At 32.9% G+C, this 22,583-nt stretch overlaps 1 protein-coding gene across 1 annotated transcript in view; it reads left to right on the top strand.

The window, feature by feature from the left end:
* Positions 1 to 5,292: 5,292 nt before the first annotated feature.
* LOC111054728 (probable nuclear hormone receptor HR3) overlaps positions 5,293 to 22,583 on the top strand; it is a 269,988-nt gene continuing 252,697 nt past the window's right edge. The window contains exon 1 of the mRNA XM_039441259.1: positions 5,293 to 6,393. Coding sequence (XP_039297193.1) covers positions 6,375 to 6,393 — 19 coding nt within the window. The 5' untranslated portion in view covers positions 5,293 to 6,374. The remainder of the gene's footprint in view (positions 6,394 to 22,583) is intronic.

Raw genomic sequence — 22,583 nt, 5'->3', positions numbered from 1 at the left:
TGCCATTCCCAGAAAGAATTCCTAGAATTCCAATAGGAATGTCATGTTGACACTTGTCTCCTAATGCGATACAAATCAGAGAGACGTGAATTCGCAGAGAAAAGATAAGGTAAGCATATTGTTCAGCAGAAGAGCATGATAAGAGATAGGACATAATATATCCATGTTACCTATATTTAGAACTGCTTCCAACTCCTGTTGTCGTTGTAAGAGTCCGTTTGCATTCCACTCCATTATTTTAGTGAATGAATCATCTTGATTTCTGTTGTCTAGTATTCTCTAATTTCTCGAAGCAAGATTGAAGGGATGAAATTAATTCCTGTTGGTTATCAAGTTTACTTACGATGAGCTGTTGGATTTGTTGGGTGCCTTCATATTTCTTTATCTGTTGTCTACTTTCATTGGAGACGATCTCGATGAAGGTCGCTCTCTTCTTGCTTGGTTTTTGAGCTTGAGCGTTAATCGAATTTAGAGCTTGAGAGTTTATTACACTATTTCTTGGTTAATTCTTAGTGATTATCCTACTCGAGTTTCTGATCTTCTGTAACTAAATTGCCACAGTACAGTCAATGAAATTGTATTTCTGATATCATTTTGTTCAAGGTTTTTTTAAAAGAAACACGAATCTTCTATTTTGGTAGAATGAAGAATAAAATTTCCTGAGCTCTTGGGGGAACTTGGGGAAGGGGACATGACCCCTATGAACCCCACCCCACCTGGAGCCACTACTGCCTTAATTAAAAATTTGATTTAAAATACTGACATAAGCAGTAGAACTATAAATAGAATCCATGAATATTACATTAACAGTGCCAAAACAATCAAGAAAGTAAAACATGATATCAACATTTGCATGAAGAGAAATTGATTTTATCCACCAATAAAAAGCACGGGCTGGTTTATGAGCTCGGGGTTTCATAGTCCGTGGCCTAACATAGACCAGAACTAAAAAATGGGCTTATGAGACAGGGCGTATACACGGATTATCTTTAAGCCGGCTCAACTTCATCTCGCGGCCCAACTGCAGAATTCACAGGGAATTTTTGTTGTAAGGTTGGCAACAGGTGGTTGGAAGCACTGTGCGTGTGCACGTTCTGTGTACAGTAAATTGTTCCAGTTCCAATCATGAATTGTTCCATCATGTGACTAGTGCAAAATGCTCCCATGGAACGCTCAAAATCGTTGGTACAAGCTTTTGGCACGCACATATAAAGTTGATTTACACTAAAATGTGTTTACTAGCTTCGTGAATGAAGAAAGGCTGTTTTACAAACTTACTTATGTGTGCATTTCTCTTATTCCATTACTCTAAAATTTTCTATAGAGAAAAATTCATTTAATGAATGTTTATCAAACATCATATTGTTGGTTATGTATTCTATGGCTATGCTATGGTAAACAAACAAACTATCAGTGCATGTGCAGAGAAGCAAGCAGACTACAATAATCGACCAATGAGAGCTCAGATAGTTGGAACTGTACTATGTCGGACAATTTACCACGCTTCGACTGTGGGGCAGGAATTTGGAACTGGAACTGGTTTCTGGTACAGAATCTGTCAAAACTCTTCCCATGGAACGCGGAACTTTTTACCTGGTAAATTGTGAATCAGACAATCTACCACATTCCATGTACACAGAACGGGCCCACTCTCGTCTATTTTTTGTCTTTGTCTTTAAAAGACACATATTTTCTTCTCACTTGGAAGCTCACTGTCAACAATCATCTATTTGCTTATCATGACGAGGACAATATAGTTCACAGTTTTAATTATAAAATAATCAATAATTAGTTATTATAGGTAATAATTATTCACTTTTTGGTGTACTAGTTTATTGTCATAATGCCACAAACTTATAATATATTATTGTGATACATGATTTTGAATATAATTTATTATTATTGAATGAATGTTAGTGAATTTCTCACTTTTGACTTACTAGAGCCCAAAGTTGTTTTCTGTCTGTTTGTATGTTCGACAAGAACTTTAGAGAGAATTGGTCAATCAGCTTCAAATTTTGAACATGAATTCTTCGAACCTTTTTACAGGTCAAATTCGTTGGACAACAAAATTGATTCACTACTTCGTCCTTTTTCAGGATATAAAAATAACATTGAATAGGATAGGATAGAATAACTCCCTTTATTTTTGACCTAGGAGGGCAAAGTTAGGGTGTAGTCGGCCCTCTCTTACACTTAACCCTCCAATACAATAATAAATTATAATTTAACAACGATACTCAGTAAGAAAAACTGAAACAAAACAATATTTTAAATGAAAAAATAGTAAAAAAATAACAATATGTAAAATAATATGCTAATATTATTTTTATTTTATTGTATGTGGAATATGTTTGAAAGTGCATAAGAAAGAAATTTGTTTTGATTTATCATTCATCAGACGGCTGGAATTATTTGCATGCTATTTCTGTAATTTGTTGATTCATTTGAAGAAGCTGATGGTATTACTTGGCAGTTGTCACACAGACTTCACACAGCTGAATAATACACAACATTAATTTATAACTTTTATATTAATTTGCTTCCTTTAATGTCTGTCTGCCTGAAGATGTGGGATAATTATTGATGAAATTATTGATATTTATTATTTTAAATAATTATTGATTATTTTATAATTAAAACCGTGAACTATTTTGTCCTTGTCATAGTAAGCAAATAGATGATTGTTGACAGTGAGTGAGCTTCCAAGTGAGAAGAAAGACAGGAAAGATGAAGACAGAAAATATTTGTGAGTGCTTTCAACCACCTGTTGCCAACCTCACAAAAAAATTCCCTGTGAATTCTACAGTTGCTCCCCGGGCTGAAGTTGTGCCTGCTCAAAGATAATCTGCGCTTACGCCCTGTCTCATAAGCCCATTTTTTAGTCCTGGTCTACGTTAGGCTGCGGATTACGAAATCCTCGGACTATGAAATCCCGAGCTCATAAACCGGCCCTTAAAACATAATTTTTCTGCCCAATATTGTCTGTTGGCTCATAAGCCCATAGAGATTATCTTTTAGACCCGGGTTAATCCGTCGTTGGTCTCATAAGCCCAACTTTTCAATCCTCGTGGTTATCCCTGTGATAATTGCCTTTTACGCCTCGGCTTGGTCAGACCCGAGCTCATAAAGCCGATTTTCAGACCGCAGGCTATTAATCCTTGACTATAGATAACCCGGAGCTCATAAACCAGCCCTTAAGAGTACTATACTGAATTGTATGCTTGTTCGCTGATACTTCTGGAATCTGTAATTTTGTCTTTTTAGTGGAATCAAATTATGCTTCCACTTTGTCCCCATTATCGATTGTTCCCATCACATCATGCCTTCCTTCATCAAATCCTATCAAACCTACCTTCCCTTCTGTTTCCCCGATACCGTTACTATCATCACAATCTCAATGATTGTAGGTTTTTCTAGTAGTAATAATCATAGGTTGGAGAACCTCTCAATCTTTCCTTATCCCAAATTAGTATTCTTTAATTGTTTTTGTGTTTTTTCATGTTTTCAACAGGGCTACTTGAATGGTGGATTATAGAAAATTACTATAATTTATTAATGAAAATAACAATAATATTATAGGGGTGATGAAATTCGGGAATAGTACAACACATAAAACAGCATTTGCTGAAAACCTCCCAAATTCCAACTATAACTAAACAAACGAAACATAATGTGTCAATATTGGATTTTGAACATGATTGTGAGAAATTGAACACAAAGGAAGAATTCCAGGTATATTCGCACTCGAAATTGAATAAATGTAATATGCTAAACATAACCCATGCTGAAAAATATTACCCATGCGTCAAGGAATTTTACATCTAAAACATCTGTAATAAGCAAGATGCTAGAATCGTTAAATTCTTATCATATGCAAAACATAACCAAATAATGTTTGAAATTGAAAAAAATAAAATGAGCCAGCAGCTAAAAAAGTTAATATTTGTTTATTGGAAAATAATAATACTGTATTCATTTTGACACTTGAGAATGGGATAAATGCCAGAAACTAGTTCTTTTTATATTTAAATATAGGAAGGGTACTAGCAATTATCTATAATTATTTCAAAAAAATACAGTATTGATTGAATAAAGAATATCTTAATATATATTATATTAAGAATTGGAAAAGGAAAATGATATTATGAAGAAAGAGAGAGATGGAGAGAATATGTACAAGGATCCGTGAGCAGTTAAAAATAAAAAAAATTTCATAACTCCTGAAATGTGAGTAACAAATAAGTATTATAACTAGAATATCATACTAAATTTGAAATTATAAATATGGATTTTATTCATTTGCTCACTTATATTTAATTATTATGTAAGGAGATGAACAGTGGGTATAATTTATAATTTTGATATTATAAATTAGCATTCAGTTATTACCGTACTCATCAATCAATCTTATTATTGCATAGTTATTACACAGTTGGCAGTCAGTATGTTATAATTTTACACATCGGCTGAATCATTACAAAAGTTTTATGCAAAATCAAATTCTATTGCAATTCCAATCTGCTCTATTCAGATATTTATTGACTGTCACTGTGATTTTGGTGTTATTAAGGCTGTATGAGCGGCTATAAAAAACGTTTTACTGGTGATATTATTCAAAGATCTTCGATTCAATATAGAATAGAAATGTAATATATGAAATATATTGAAATAAATGAAATATATGAATAGAAATGGAAATGCAACTATCAATTTATAAAATATAAAATGAGCCACCTGTTAAAAAAGTTGATACTTGTTAAAAATGACTAGTTTTTTGACACTGGAGAATGGTATAGACTAAATGCAAGAAATTCGTCGTGCTCATATAAAAAAATAACAGTGATTTTCTATAATTAAACATTTGAGTATCCTATCAAAATACTCTATTTTCAAACATATATATATATATATATATATATATATATATATATATATATATATATATATATATATATAATGGCCAGGGTCTCATATTCTTTTTAGACAAAGTCTTTTTCTGGTTGAAAAACAATGGAATTGGAGGTGGTGATGAGGATTGGAGGATTGGGATTGGGATTTGGACTTCTAGTGAGGGTAAAGGTCGCGAGTAGACAGAGAGGTCAGGTCTGGTGCTAACCGGTAACCTCTACCTCCAACTATGTAATTGTGACCGTTATCGCTGTAGATTTCGGCAGTGAAGATCCGTTCGTAAACAAACGGTGCGCGAGTTCAATGACCGTACAGCTATGCTCGACTAGTCGAGTACCGCTACTCGCTACTCGGTGCTTGGTTGCTGGTTGATGGTGGTTCAGTTGCTTCTCCGTGACGCGTCGCGAGATGGTTTCCCGGGCTAGGGTCAGTTGCCGGCATGGCTAGCGCGATCAGTTCCTTTGAGTTTGACGGAACTTTTGTTGGTCCTCCGTCACCTTGTGTCCTGTGTGCTTCAAATCCGTTTCGGTGACAACTCAATTCTGAACATTACAGTGTATTAACTCATTCAGTGACAACGAAATTCGAACTTCTTTTTTTAACATTGCAGTGCTTTAATTCATCAAGTGGAAACAACGAAATTCGAGAAAATTCCTTCAAATTGTGTGCATTTAACTCATTTAGTGACAACGTAATCCGAACTCAATTTTAAACATTCCAGTGCATCTTGGGAATAAACCGCTGTTGTACAATTTCTGAACTCATAAGTATCATATCTAATCATTGTAGCGCAATCAGTAAATAAACCACTGAGCAATCATTGGGCCAAATTTCAAATTTTGAACAAGACTGTGTACCGTGAACCATAACCACAACAATACAGTGTATTGTTGATGACGAATATTGTGCAATACAGTACATTCAGAAAAAGCGCATTTTCAAAAATTTGAACACATTGACCATTATTATCAAATTTGAACACGGCCTATAAATATGAGCAACCGACAGTGAGAACGATTCATAGTGAGTGCATTGAAAAAACGGCGTCTATAGATTCTAGAAATCCCAAACTCATAATTCAGTGTATGAACAGAAATCAACCGCTGTCATAGTTGAGATCTTCCATTCTAAGCTGTATAAACTTGTACTTTGTACATTGACACTTGTACTTTACGCCATTTACTGAGGTTACTTTTAAGCTATGCAGTAAATTGAAGGAAATCCAGCACATTTGAACTGTATTAGTAACCTGTACTAGGAGTTATGCTACAAGAGAGTGCAAATTGAAATCAGCTGTTGTGAATTATCCTGAGAATTTTTCAAGTTCTGAACGATTAAGTGAATAAAAAAAAGAACGCAGAATCGTGAATATCGTTAAAGGAGGTTTAATTGTGTATTTATTCCGTCGCTGAAATATTCATTATTTTTCTGGATCGTGTGGATTATGACAACAAACCAGTGATATGCCAAGCACTATAAGAGGTAAGTATTTCAATTTTAAAAAATCTCCACTAATGCTTCTCAATGTTTTCCCAGGAACAGCAATGAAACAGGTTAGCGTTTCACCATTTATTTCACGCACAAGCTTGATAGTTTATCATAACAGGAACCTTATCAGTATCATTTCTGAAGCCGCCTGGAAATCAAAATGCACTGGAGCCTCAATGATTCAAATTCAACTGGAAATATATGTAGAATGTTGAAGTTAACTTTTTAGTTGTAATTTTGATTAATTCGCAATTTTCTGCTGTCCAAATCTGTGAAAATTATCAACTGTACATAATATTTCACAGGATACAGTAGGCAACTTATAACATTCTAAAGATAAAGAGACTCCATAAATGGTTATTCAAATGTGATCACGATGGTAGAATAAATGATCATTGAAATGAAATGATCAACAAAAATATTCAAATAGAATGTGGGAGAAAACGTTTCTGGTGAGGTTTCCGATAAGGGCTATCCCTCATTTCTCTTATTATTGAGGTTTAACTTAGTAGTTGATAACTAACAATTATTTCTGCAGGTGCAGGGCTACTATCAATTTGTACATAATGTATTGTTTCAGACTCAATGTTGTATCAGTTGAGTACTCAATAGTTCAATCACTGATTTTATAGTCATAAATCGAATTCATTCTAAATGCAGACTGCTGCTCTGTCACATAAAACTCAACATCGATTTTAAGCCCAATGCAAAAAAATTCAATAAGTTAAAATATTGAGAATCATGATTCTATCGATGTAAATATAACTAATTCTTCAAATACTTTTTCAATATAATTGAAATTTCTCAATAGAATAATATTCTTGAAAAATAATAATTCTGTATCACATATATCACATCATACAATCCGTATCAATTGATGTGATATGAATTATAATAAATATCATGAATCTTAGATCTAACTAAAACTCACAAAGAAGGCAGCGTACAAGATTTTTCAACTTATTGTTCATAAGTGGTTAGAATTAGTTACCATATCATATAACAACTGTAAAATCGTAATATAGGTACAAATAATGCCAACCAAGTTTGGAAAATTCAAAGTCATAGAAATGTGAGCATTATAGTTCATCAATCAAGTTAATACAGTGTTAATCTCGTTACAAATAGAGGCAAGCTTGGAAAATCACAAAAGTCCATAAAAAATAATAATAATTAACAATTAACTAAATCTACTACTTATTAATAAATAATAATTAACAAAATCCTGTTCTACTTCTAATGGTAAATGAAGCCATAGCCAACTCTTCGTTTGTTTTAGAAATTTCTTGAGATTCTGTAGCTTTCTGATCTCATCTGGGAGAATATTAAAGAATTTAGGTGCAAGAAATGAAAAGCATCTCTGGAAGGTAGTGCTGTTTGGTTTGGGGAGTCTGATTAGCATCCTTGTAGTTTGCCTAGTTATCTGCTGATTTTTTTCAAGATTCCCCGTTTGATTCCTATCCCCATTCATTTTATAAAACAAAGATAAAACTTTCAGTACATACATGTATCTGAAAGGTAGAATTCCAAAAAAACCTGAATATTGGGAAAGTATGCGTTCGTCTATTAGCACCAAACATTATTCTAACAATTGATTTTTGTAGGACTATGTGATTTTTAAAATGAGACATGAAGGTAGATGCAGAACATGAGATTCCGTATTCCAGCCTACTATTGAAAAAAGAGAAATACATTACACGAAGAATATTTACAGGGAAGAATTGACGCAGTTGATAGAAAGTCCTTACCAAGTATAAGAGGTACCCTTTTACTTTATTCACATGCAAATCCCAATTTAGACTTTGATCCAATATTAGCCCAAGATATTTAATAGAGTCAGATTGTTCAATTACCTCACAGTCACAACTCACAGATCTGCAACCAACCTGATGATACCTGACAGGATCAGTGAAACTAAATGGTGATGATAGTGAAAAGTTTATATAGGAAGTCTTGCTTGCATTTATTGCTAGTTTGTTACAGTTGAACCAGCATCGCAAATCAAACAAATCCAGCTGCATCATTTCATGCAGTTCTTCTCCATTTTTGGCAGAATATGCTAAAGCTGTGTCATCGGCAAAAGATGTGATTGATCCAAAAAATGCGTGGGAAAATAAATCATTTATGTAGACTAAAAACAATATAACGCCCAAAACGGATCCTTGTTGGAACGCCGTATTTAACTGTTGTCAGCTCACTATCACAACCCGAAATAGACAAATCCGGTTTCTATCCATCAAGTATGATTTTAACCACATGTTGGTAACACCACGGACATCAGCAGCATGAAGCTTATCAGCAGCATGAAGCTTATTCAACAAGGTGCTGTGTCAACTGTGTCGAAAGCTTTTCGGATGTCCAATTTTGATCAAAAACATAAACAGTAATTCAATGACTGTACAGGTTCAGGATTCAAACGAATTAATATAAACAATTAGGTTCTTGAAATTACCAGCATAATCCTTTATCTTTCATCTAATACTATAAACATTCTCATTTGCTGCTCATTTTTATATAATTTCAAATAACAGTCGCTTGTATGACCATCCTTCAAATTAAATGAAAACTTGAAATTCATATTTTCCTGATAGAGTAGCAGAAATAATAATTTAACCTTAAAATCTGAATGAATAAAAATATAATGTATATTGAATAAATATTTATATAATTATAGTTGAATAGGCCTGCAACTGACTCTCTAATTTTATGTGTTTAACGCCCTTCTGTTGAAGAACAATGTCCAACCACCTGTTGGAGACACCGAATTTACCTGCGAAGACCCATAATTTATTTGTCGGAACCCATTGGTCGCAAAACACCTCTTTTTCCTTGTTGGTCCAAAAATTCCTGGACCAAAGTTCTGGTCACCGGATTGATAGATCACTGTCATATAGAATAACAGAAGCTAGAAAAGCTTTGAAAATAATGTGAATATTCACGGGGTTTTATCCTACACTGATAGATAGGCTACAATGGAATGTTACCGTACTATGTCATATAATCACACAAATACTGAAGCCGAATTATGATATCATTACAAATTTTTTCAAGGTACCCACATAGGATGTAGTGCTTATCTCTAAAATACCATATCCTTTCCCTTCATGTACTCAAGTGAATTATGAATATAGCTGATTCCCAAAATATTCAATTTAAATCAAACCAAAACATTATATTTCTCATCACAGAAACTCATTGCAACATAAGTCAGAATTATAATGCGCTTAAAGTCTGTAATTTCACTATCAATTGAATATTTGACGAACTATGCTGAAAACATAATTCGTTGAATTTAAAGCTTATTGAATTCATTTACTGGAAAATTCGAAGTAATCAAATTTTATCAGTCAGCTGAAAGGTCAGCTTTCTCTAATCGTTAATCTAATAGACCACTGGGAATTTAAAGGTTGATGTCCAACAACGAACTAGCCAAAATATCACCCACATACCACACTATCAAAGTTATTGAGGATCACCATTGCATTTGAATGAACAGACCAGAAAAACAACATTGGAAAATCAGTATTCTATCGATTCAAGATAACTTGTAGAAAAACAATACTATGGAAAAAAGGCGTCTTAGCTATTAAGGAAATATAGGTACTAGGCTGAGAAAAACGTAGCCTACATGACAGAACAAATTAAAGAAAGAAGGAATTTACTGTGATGAAACAAATTTACTGAATAACTGAATCACAAATTATCAAATTCAAGTAGAATAAAAACATTATATTTCTCATTACACGGACTCTTTGCAATATAAGTTAGAATTAAATACGTTCAAAGTCTGTAACTTCAATATACATGTTTGTCTGTAACTTAGGTTTAGGTTTATATTAGGTCTATGTTTTCCAAGTCAGAAACTTAGGGGAGAACCGAAAATTTCCTTCAATTCCAGGACACACATTCAATCCACTTTCATATTGTCGTTCTCTAGAATATCCAGAGGCTCTTGACTTTTTGCCTGATACAGTAGTTTGGAGTTTCATTGCACAACTATGGAAAGGAGCCTACGATTCACAATAGCGTGCATTAATGAAAGTTCATTGCCGCCAAAAACAAATTTCAGTTACACAGTCACTGTCACTAGACAAATGAATAAAACAGTATATTATATCGATGGATTTGTAATGAACCGTGATCTTTGATTGAAAAATTGCACGTTTAGCCAACTCCGCACTTCCAAAATTTTAATGGAAACTATCACCGCTTAAAAATAGACGAAACTCAATATTCTATGGAAATGGACAAGTCACCATATTCGTAACAAGTTGTTCATTTTTGGCGTAGCATTGACTAATAGAATCAATCACAGTTCTTGAATATTGATTTTGAAATGAAATGATTTATAATATTCCAAAGACAGTTCAGTCATCAATAATAAATATAATCAGTGAATAATTTAGTTTGCTAATTCATGATTATTTTTTTCGGTTTTCATGTCGATAATAAATGAAAACAACCTCTCACACACTCACACTCACAAATACTCACACTCTCAAACTCTCACACACAGACTTGTGTTCAGGTGAGGTTATCTTTTGTGTAACAACAGCATGTTGTAAATTGTAGTAAATTGATTTCTAATTCAAATGGATAAGGGTTGAAACTCAAAATACTAAATAATACCCATCATAAATTGAATAGCCACTAATTAAACATACCTAACCATAACTACTATACTAGCGACCCCCTTGGTTGGAGAACTCGCTCATGAACTGTTGTATTGTAATCTTTCAAACCCGCAACATTTAATCACAGAACTGGTGAAAATTATGAAAACAGCTGAATATTTTCTTTTACAACAATAATTTGACAGTAGGTTTTCATTGGGGATCCTATTTGAAATGAAAAATTAGTTTGTCGCTTCAACATCTTTGTTCCTCATATGAATCCAAATCCATTTCTTAAATGAGAAGGACGTCATGTGACACGTGATTTCGATACAGAGTTCTAAGGGAAAATGAAGGCGAAAACCGCACATTGATATCTCTTCCCGTATCAGTTTGTTGATGTAAAAGTTGCAAACTATGTTGTATATTAACCACCTGGAATCATGTGTCAGCACATGAAGCACTGTCTGTGTGAAAGCTCAAAAATAGCTGATGTTATGAATGGAATAGTAATTGCATGCAATGAATTCTTCAGCTGACTGAATGATAAATCACAACACATTTTTTCTTATGCAGTTATTTTTATAGTCCTTCATCCTGAAAAAGAACTAAGGAGTGACTCAGTTTTGTTGTCCAACGAACTTGAAAAAGGTGTTTGAAGAATTTGTGTTCAAAATTTGAAGAGGACTGATCAATTCTTTCTAAAGTTATTGTAGGACAACGACTTTGGCCTTGAGTGAGAACTCGCTAACGCTCGTTCAATTAGATGTACTAATTTGAAAATTTATTCATGAGGGACTCTTTTTCAAAATTTTCTTTAATTATTTGATAATAGCCCAAGCTTTACAATTTTGTTTAGCGGTGTACAAAATACTTTATCAATCTAGCCCGGTGCTAGACGCTTCTAGATGGGAAATCTATGAGCTGAGCCCCGTGGTCAAAATGCTTATGGCCACTCACGTACAAAGTGAACGAACAAATAATTTGTCGCCGTTGTCATCCGTAAGCAAATGCACGAAACACGTTTTAGTAGAGGCGGCAAGTTATAACATGAACCTTCGACTTCCACTACATGAGACTCAATTTTGATTTGTTTAGGTTGGGGGTAAGAGTTTGGTGAGGCAGTCGGTGACCTCACTTGCAACATTCTCCACACTGTCCACACTATGAATGCAAAATGATAGGGAAAAATTTTCACTCCTGCATGCCTTCACGCCATCCACTCTTTCACCGTTTGTGGGGTTAAGGCTGATGATATATATCTATAGTATATCTATTTTAGTACAACGCCACTCTTGACAATCTTTCTTCCTCCTATTTTTGAAAACTTGAAAACTTCAAACGCTAATAACCTCTACAACTTAGCATAGAAAACATGTGAGCACTGGTTTTATTCTAACTCATGGTGACAGACTGGAAGAGTCAATATGTGCTAATTATCGAATGAAAAATGGTTTGACAATGCAGGGCTTTCAGATCGTTGATGAGGGGGGTGGGGTTTTGACAATCTACAGGAATTTCGTTTGATAACCGGTTCAACAGTCTTTTAGACCTGCAAATTCTGTGCATTCATGATTCAAAAATTCTTCACAAGTCGAGATAAATCAACGGAACACGACTATTCTGTTATTATCTTTGAATGATATAAGATCTTCATCTAGCTGGGGCGCATCTAGCACAATTTCATCCTTTCTATTTTGAAATATTATGAATCTCCTCACTACTGATCATTGCGCTTATTAGGAACGTTCTGCACGCTACAAACTAAGACGTTTTCGATTGAATTTGAAAGTACTCACAAGTTTCAAGCAGCCTCATTCCCTGCTAGAAAAGTCATGACATGACCTATGATTATGAATATTAATACAAATTTTGTTTGTAAATAACTGTAATTAAATAACGTAGACATAAGGAAATCATATCTTTGATAAAAATTAGTTTGGTATCTATGATCTGATTTCAAATATTGTGTAATGAAGCCTTAAACAACGAAGATCTCTAAAACATGTCTAGACTCGGATCTAGAGCAGTTTGGGCTAATCGAATATGGATGTTTAAAATAATGCAGATGGTTATCGTAGAGAGTAATAATGTTATCACTTTGACAGAGTGAGAGTGGGGCAGATGTGACAAGCAGTGAGGACGTCCGTGGATCCATGTGACCACTGGACGGAGTTCGTATATTTATGTAGTTGAAATGAGTGGTTGAACTACAAGTACCGGTGCAGTGCTCTAGACCTAGAGGAAAGAACTATACCATAGATATACTATACATGTGCATATGAATATGTTAAAAAATGCATTATACAATCTTCCCTGCTGCTCAAGGAGGGAAAGCCCGTTCAAGAAATAGGAGAAATGAACTGTATAGAGGAATACAAAAGAATGGAGGTGATGATGATCTTATTATACCTAGATGATAAATCAATCTTCAAAATCAGGGTAAAGTTTAATCATGAATCAAACACTTTCTTGATTCGAAGAAATACAATGGGAATTCAATAACCATACTCTTGAATATTATATAATTGAATAACCTGTAAGGGTTAAAAAATCACCAAGAAATATAAACAAATAAAACTCAGCTGCTGAGGAGAGATACAAGATCACAAGGGCATAAATACATCATAAGATTAGGGACATCATTTTCCAGTTTGAAAAATTCTTCTGTTCAGAAAAAGAGAACAGGAGCAGACAAATTTCAGGATGAAGAAGGAATAAGGGTAGGAGGAGAATAAGGAATATTCATTACAAGAGGAATACAAATATAATTATGATTATTTCAGAAAAAAACAGAGATGAAAAAACAATGGTGATGATGGAGGATGGGGTAGCAGAATACTAGAAAAAATTATTGAGAAGGACGAGATCAAGTTGAAGGAGAGGAGGAAGGAAGAGAAGGATGATGGAGAAGAACAAGAGGAACATAACTCACTGATGATGAAGGAGAAGAGTACCTCTACGATGAATAACGGCTTTCCGCTCACCTGCTACTGTACTAGCACACCGAAAGAGCATTGACCCCGCGGCCCGCGTTCAATCCACAGTTAGAGCTATACTCTAGAATATAGTGAATACTATACAAAAATACAGATAGTACAGCACGGTGAACCTCTCACAGTAATTCAATACACCTTAATATTTTCCTCTCATATTCTTTATCTGATAGAAGCATACTACAGACTACAGAGTAGCATCTAGATATAATAGTAAGTAGTACTTTTATACTATTTGTGTCTGCCTAGTGATGTATTATTACATAACACACAATACATAATTATACAAAGAGCACAAAGAGCTCTAACCCCAGTACGATTACGGATGGTACTAACTCGGTACTCTACAAGATGATGAAAATGTTTCTTTATTGAGTTATACAGAGTGGGTGAAAAATCCGAGAACGGCTTAATATCTCATACACAAAGGTAATTTGACAGTGGATGTGATTGAGGAACCTACTAAAATTGAAATTACTACTTTACTATGACTTTACAAATCATTTCCGCCTTATTGAATGCAACTTTTTTTTTAATAGGAAGGTGGCTATGCGGTACATGGGTTTGATTCGGAAAAATGAATGGCAAAAACCGCGTTTCGATATCTCAAACCGTTTCAAACATATTCACATTATTATTATTCAATACTATTCAAAGCAGAAAGGAAATAAAAAAGTACGAGAACGGCTTACAATCTCATAGGAAAATGAGATTTCAAGGAGGGTGTGATTGGGGATCCTACTCAAATTGAAAATACTACTTAACTATGACTTAAAAAAATCTGGTCCACCATATTGAATGCTACTTTATTTTTTTAAATAGGAAGGTGGCCATGCGGTACATGGTTTCGATACAGAATTTCAAGACAAAATGAATGGCGAAAACCGAATATCAATTTCTGAAACCGTTTTGAAGATATTCACATTATAAATCAATACCACGCAAATCAGAAATGAAATAAATAAGTGGTATTGAATAATAATGTGAATATCTTCAAAACGGTTTGAGATATCGAAACGCGGTTTTCGCCATTCATTTTTTCTTGAAATTCCGTATCTAAACCATGTACCGCATGGCCACCTTCCTATTAAAAAAATAAAGTTGCATTCAATATGGCGGACCAGATTTTTAAAGTCATAGAAAAATTGTAATTTCAATTTTAGTAGGTTCCTCAATCACATCCACTGTCAAATTACCTTTGTGTATGAGATATTAAGCTGTTCTCGGACTTTTCACCCACTTTGTATAACTCAATAAAGAACATTTTCGAACCCTTTGTTATCAGTTTATGAGCGATCTCACTCCCCTGATTGTTTTCAATATTGTTTTATTAGGAGTAGTACACTCCAATTGGACTTATACCTTGAAGATTCCATTTTTATTTTGTCAATTTTTATTCCACAATTCTATTTATATTTTTATTTTTTCATTTGATGTGATGTTAGTTTGTAAACATAATTTTTTCTCCTTTGCTTTATTTTTCTTTGCTGCTCTATGAGAGGTTAAACTATCTCTCATCCTCATAACTTGTGATTTTCCATTGGTGTATTTATCGTTATCGGTATGATCTACCGTTGGTGAAGGTGAAGGGAGCATTATGGGGAGGCTCCTTCATCTAATCAAATTAGAGGGACTCTTGAGCCTAATATTTTTGCATTTTGCAAAGGCATGGATATCACCCTTGCGAGCCATGCCTTGCCTTTATGCTGTTTCAAGGATACGATAGAGGACGATCTTCTAGTCAAAGATATAGGACGATAACTGTAAGACTGTATTAGTGTGTGATGACTGATGACGCTCCAAAGCAGCTAAGATTTAAGAACATGTTCAGACTCTGATTCAAATATTTTGGGCTAATCGAACATGATTGTTCATAAATACGAGGTGATAATCCATAAGAGTAATAACATTATTACTTTGACAGAGTGAGAGTGAGATAGATGTGAAAAGCAGTGATGACGTCACGAGTCTCATGACATGTAGTAGGCTACGTGTGTGTGGAAGCCATCATGATCTGTTCCTATCTGACCATGGGTGAAGTTTGTATATTGAACATCTATATAAGACAGTGTAGGGTTGAGTTTATCTAATCTAGGAAATATGTGGCTCGAATACCAAGGATAGAAATGATTTGAAACATAAATATAGCAAATACTGTAGATTCTTGAAATACTGAATTTGCACCCCTAAACAATAATAATTTATATCTTCTTCCTACATTTTTCGAAATTAAAGGTTGATTGTTATTTTCAAAATTCGGCATGTTGGAGTACGTCTATGTGCTGAATGTTGCAGTTTTGTATGTTAATTTGCTCAATAATTATTTTCTTTCGCCGATGAAAAGGAACATTACATTATTATTCATATTGAAAAATAATAACTGTGTCAATGATTTGAATTACATAAACTATTTGCTATTATGTGGGTATTGATTTTTATTCATTTTTTATATCATCACAGAATCACAACATTAAGTTAATGATTGGGAAGTAATCAACAGTATAAACCCAAAACTGTTTCTCTCCATAATTTTGATGAAAATAGTAAATATAAATAGTGATTTACATGAGAATATCTGAATACTTATTATAAAGATCACAAAAATTTACAGTAAAATTGATAGTGTGGGATCTTTTCTATCAACCATACCAATAAGTAATAGTGCAATAGCAATTATGAGTTCCGATTGTAAATTTCCATAACAATGATTTATCAGATTAAAAAATATATAAAAATAGTTATATATAATATATTATATGAGTGATATATCAAAATATAAAAGGGGCTAGCGTGATAGCATGCATTACCGCACCCATAAAACAAATTTGAATATTTTTTTAAATAGACTCTTCCCATCTAAAGCTAGAAAAGTAAAAACGTAAACGTTGGGAAATAATTATTTGAGAAAAGTTTAAGAACATCATTTCCTGAAGTGGGTACATCCACATGGTTTACCGTTACATTCACCTTAAACTCAACCATACATCACTGGACACAACAGGAACAAGTTTGAGCCAGCCATACAAGAATGTCTTCTTCCAAAATAAACTTGATTTTTGGAATTGATTCTCAACGGCGCTTATTGGCTGTGAGTAGTGAGTAGTCGTTTAGAAGATTTAATTTCATAGTTTTCTGCATGGCTTTAAGAATTGTGATGGAAAATTAATGATTTACACTCCATGCTCCATGTGGTATGGAAAAGTATTGATGTTATGAAAAAGTTTATTGCTGAAGAACAATGAAAATCATCAGAAAGTTAGTATAGTAATACACTAATACATAATATAAATCCCATAATGTTATTGAAATAGAGTGCGAACACTTTGTTCTCATGAAAAATATCATTGATTAAACTAATATTTACATCTTTTATGTATAGGGCTACTTTCAAGACTTGAAAATGGCATCAATGTTGAAACATGTTGTGATTAAATAATTCAAAAAGGGTACTGAGATTTTTATTTTCCTCTCTATTTTTAATATTTACATCTTACTCTTTGCATACCATCTTATTGCTTGATTGATATAGTCAATTACTTAGTATTGAGTTTTCAATTGTATTTTCCCATAGTAAGTTATTTTTCGTGTAAGTCACGATGTATTCAAACTTGTATTTTACACCAATGAATTCTGATTCCCACACAAACATCGAATGATATTGAGCTCTAGTTCAATGACCTGGACTAATAGAAAGACTATAGTTGTTATTAACAATACTATTTTCAGAGGACGTTAATAAAAATGAAATTAGTCAAATATTGTTTTTTACCATACTATGTTACAATTCTGAAAATGATCTATTCTCTAGGTGATATCACTTATTTCTCATTGTTGCCCAAACACTGAGTTGATTTTAGCTTAGCTCATGTTCGTAGTCATTCCACTATTATTTTTAATTTCAAATTAAGCAATATTCAAAGCATTTTATCATGATATATTTGTCTTTCTTGTTATAGAATGTATGAAATTTATTCAATTGAAATATCTCATCCTCGTTATTTTTTCTTTTCATTCCATTCAACACTCAATTTTTTAATTTTCATAATGAATTTTTTCAAGGAAATCAGTCTCAAAAAATAAAAACCTTTAAAATATTTTAAAGTTGTGACTGAATCGAGTCTTCATCCAATAAAGGTTGGAATCTTCTTCTCAACCTTAGCATAGGTTATGATGAATAACCTAAACTTAAAACTTTAAATAACTTCTTCATTTAAATTTAAAAAAAAGAAAAACTAAATTCACTTCCATTTTTTCAATTCAAAGAAACGCATTCTCCCAATGTGAAATCGATGTAGAGCTATAACACTCCATAAAGATATTTTAATAAAATAGAATTGTTGATAGGCAACAACCTCAATTGGGTAAGGCCTAATGAAACTTCGATAAACTTCAAGGAATAGTTTTGAACTGAAACACATCAGAAAATTTATAAAGTTATTATGATTATTGACTCAGAGCAGCTTGATGAAGTCCTAAGGAACAATTAATACTGAGATATCAAATTTGTTAAATAAATCGATTATCAAGTCTGTTAATCTTCGAAAAAGTTATATCATTTCACAAAAATTTCATTTCGCCCAGAATATTGGAGGTAGCAGGTTTTTACTACAACGACATTTAAAACTCAAATTGATTATTTCCAATTTTCAGTTCATTTTCATTCATTTTGCGGTATTTATCTATAATAATGCATAATACAAGTGTATAAAGTAAGAAATTTTCAAGCATTTTTTGTCCGTAAACACTTTTTTCCAGTTTGCAGAGTTTTGGCATTTGTTCGCAGTCAATATGAAAACTACATTTTTTCCAGGATTAGCCGACGGTATACCGTAAACAGTTGAGCAATTATCTTCGGAATATCTTTATCTTTCTATAGTCACTGGCAATAAATTCGAAGAGTTTGAGCTGAATGAGTTCTGCTCACAATTGAAACAAGTTGAGCCGTATTAAAGGGATGTTTACCCGACAAATGACCTAGTCATGGGAATAGTACTGAAAGTGGGTTTCTGCGGTACATCGCTTCGGAAAAAATATTCCTTCGCTAAATTGTAGCTATGAGTTAGATAAGTTGCGTACAAAGTATGATCGATGACTGAATTCTTAAAGGCGCGTCAGGAGATGGATTATGATGGGGGAATAGTGGTTGACAAAGGAAGGGTTGTTCCCCTTTAAACAGTGCCACGTATTGATTTGATGCTATGCTCTCTACACTCGGCGCCTAGCTGTGACTTGCCAGTGGAAGGGGGCTAAGGAATTTTTGGGAAGGGGCACGCTTTTAGACTCGAATAACAACATTTCTCTCTTTGCATTTAATGGGGGAAGAAGCGCCTTTAACAATGGTTTGGCTTCCTTCTACCGTCATCTCACAACAATAATTCAAGTCTCTTGTTGGTTGTAGAATAGGAATTAGAAAATTTCACTGATACTTGAACATTTTTGCTTTGCAAGTAGGGGCCGAAAATTAAATGCCACGTGGCTTCCATTGAGGAAACTGATGCAGCCTATTTTTCATATCCTCTTAAGATGTTCTATTGCTAAAATTAATTTATAGTAGGCTATAATAGAGGTGTTAATAGTTCAATAATAATTATTGTTTAATAATAATTGTAATTACAATGCTCGAAGTAAATTCCACATAACCCTACAAAAGACGTAACTTCACAGGAATATGGTTTCTATAAAAGCCAACAAAAATATTCGACTTTGCTGTCGTACTATCAGCAGAATAGACGAAGATTTACTGTTTTCAACACGACACCATTAACAATGATACAGTAAATTGAGTTTTCAGTTTTGTAAGATAGTTTTTTTACATATATTATATTATTCAAGTCAATCCAAGTTTGATGAGGTTTGGCAGCATTATGTTTTGTTTTACACATTCTATTATTATACATTCTACAGTACTGTACAGTAATGAGATCTCCAATATTGTAATTAACAATAACTACCAGTAAAACATATTTTTCATAATGTAATACGAATTCTCTGATACGATATCAATTATAATTTGTCCGAAGACTTTCGTAATGACGAAAATTGGCAACAAATCTGAATATTTACCCTGCTGACAATAATTCATCGAATTCTTAAAGATAATTTTAAGAATCTATCACAAACTACTTCTTTCAATCTATCAGCAAACTTGTTCACATTATTGTGTTGTAGATGTTGTTCATTTATCAGTTTTTTTTATATCCGGGTTTGAATTTGTTATTGGTAGTTTTCGGCCCTGTCCTTTCCCTACATTTATAAAAAAATGTATGAGAGTAATGTTTTGACAATTGAATTCATTATAAATATGAAGCTAGCTGGTTATGCTTAACTTCACTTGAAATATTAATGCATTTTCAACATAATCTACCAATTTGAGATAGCCTACTCAACATTTCATTCAAATAGACCTGTCACAGTGTTTGATAACATAAAATGATATGTTATTAATAGTAAAGTCTCTTCTACACGGCACTTTGCCATGGAGAAAAAATGCCGACGATAAAATGTTATAATTGATTTCTTTTGTAATGCAATTATTGTGAAATTGAATAAAGGCCTATTTATTTATTATTGTAATCAGTTATAACACGAAAATTTTCAAACCATGACATATAGACCATATAAAATCTAGATTAAATCAATTTATCAAAAACAATAACTAAAAGTGTCGTGAGGATGATGACAAATTTATGGTATTGAAATACCTTTATTGACAATGTTATGATTAATTGGCCCCAACTGCAAATGAAAGTAACAAAATAGCTTAAGAAACCTTGCCAGAAGAATTTTCTCAGTCGCAGTTTATAAGATAAGTATAGCTGTGTTTTCTAGTTTCAGGAGAGAATCGTACTAAAACAGTCTGAGAAGAATGCTACTGAAAAACTCTCCAAGTTATCATGGTGTCTCATCTGTACAGGAAGACATTTGCAAAACTTCAGACTCGCATAGTAAAAGATCTCTTATAAAACTTAAGTCACTCCTATGAATAAAATATTTAAGCTTTAAAGTACTGAACCCGTGTATTGAGAAATCACTATCACCTATAGTTGAGATACTATCTATGTAAATTTTTATATATCCTAAGTGAAGTATTCTAAACGAGCAAAACTTCACAACTATTCCCTCGTGTATAACGTTGTCTAGCAGCAGCTACTGGAGAATATTTCTGTCTTAAAAACCTGTGGATACTAGATTTTGTGGATTGTGAACAACTTTGTTAACAGAACCGAATTTTCTTGAACTATGAACGACTAAAAACTATGATTTACTTTTTTTTCCAACCGCTCGTGCTAAATATATTTTCTAGACAAATCATTATGCTGAAGTGCACTATTTCATATTATTTTCAATTGACAGTCAGGTACAGATCTTCTATGTATTCATTCATTTTTATTATGAACTTCAAGTATCCTTTATAGCAGCAGATATTAGTGGATCAGGTGAGTCCAATATTTAGAAAAGGTAAGCTTGTGGATGTTTTAGTAATAATTACTGGCTATTGATACTCTTATCTCTTGTAGTGTATGCTATTTATCTAAATCAAAGCTACAACTAGCGGCATTGTGGAAAATTGGACTTCTTTGGTCCACAGTGCTCTAGATGTGATTCCAGTGACATTCCATTTATGGAAGACCTATTAAACAACTTTATTTTGTTTCAGTTCTATTTATCATTAACAAATCTTCTTGAAGCAACCAAATCCTAGATCTGATTTTAATATAGTGGATGTTTTAGCTTCATAAAACAAGTGAAAATGATTGTTGTGCTTCATCTTTGTTGATCATATATAATTCTTCCTGAAGCAACAAATTATAAATAATATTATTTTTCCAACAACTGGATTATTTTATCAGTATTTCATTTTTTGCTCACTTGGAATTATTCTCATCTGATTTTATCGTACAAGATATACACAAAATCTCAACATGAAGATACAATATAGTAACTAGCATCTTCGAAATAGTGTTGAGGCACCATTTTACACGTTATTCATAGTTATTTTTATATTATTAGGTATAAATAAATCTCTGTCGTTCGTATTGAGTATTTTGTCGTATAAACCTTTTCAACAAATGGATTAGTCATTCTATTCTATCATCTCCAAAGAATTCCAGTCATTTATAACTTGAGAAAAAAATTAATTGAACTATAAAAATTATCAGTTTTTCAATCATAACAACATAAAACATAAAAACTTAAAACATGTAAACTACAAACATGAAAACTGACTCATAAATCATAAAAAAACGTCAGCTCAATTCATTAAACTAATCTTCTCAATTGAGTAAAAAATTTAAAATTTTGGTCAGAGTTGCGAATAATTCTTGAAAATTTAATCAAATCAGTTTATTTTTCCACATTGGATCACAAGAGATATGTAAAATCATATGAATTTAATTCTTAATACAATACATTGATATAGAAAATAATATATTATTACATTAATGTTAGTCTATAGATGGCGTGGAATTCCCCCAAGAAGACTATACGTCTATGAATGGGGGAGAGTTCTTGCAAGAAAAGTAGAGAAACATGTATATTTATGTATATCTATGTGCTATTTAGCATGAACTTATGT

This window comes from Nilaparvata lugens, chromosome X (assembly GCF_014356525.2).
Source record: "Nilaparvata lugens isolate BPH chromosome X, ASM1435652v1, whole genome shotgun sequence".
Classification (NCBI taxonomy): domain Eukaryota; kingdom Metazoa; phylum Arthropoda; class Insecta; order Hemiptera; family Delphacidae; genus Nilaparvata; species Nilaparvata lugens.
This window is presented reverse-complemented; position numbering and strand designations above follow the sequence as displayed.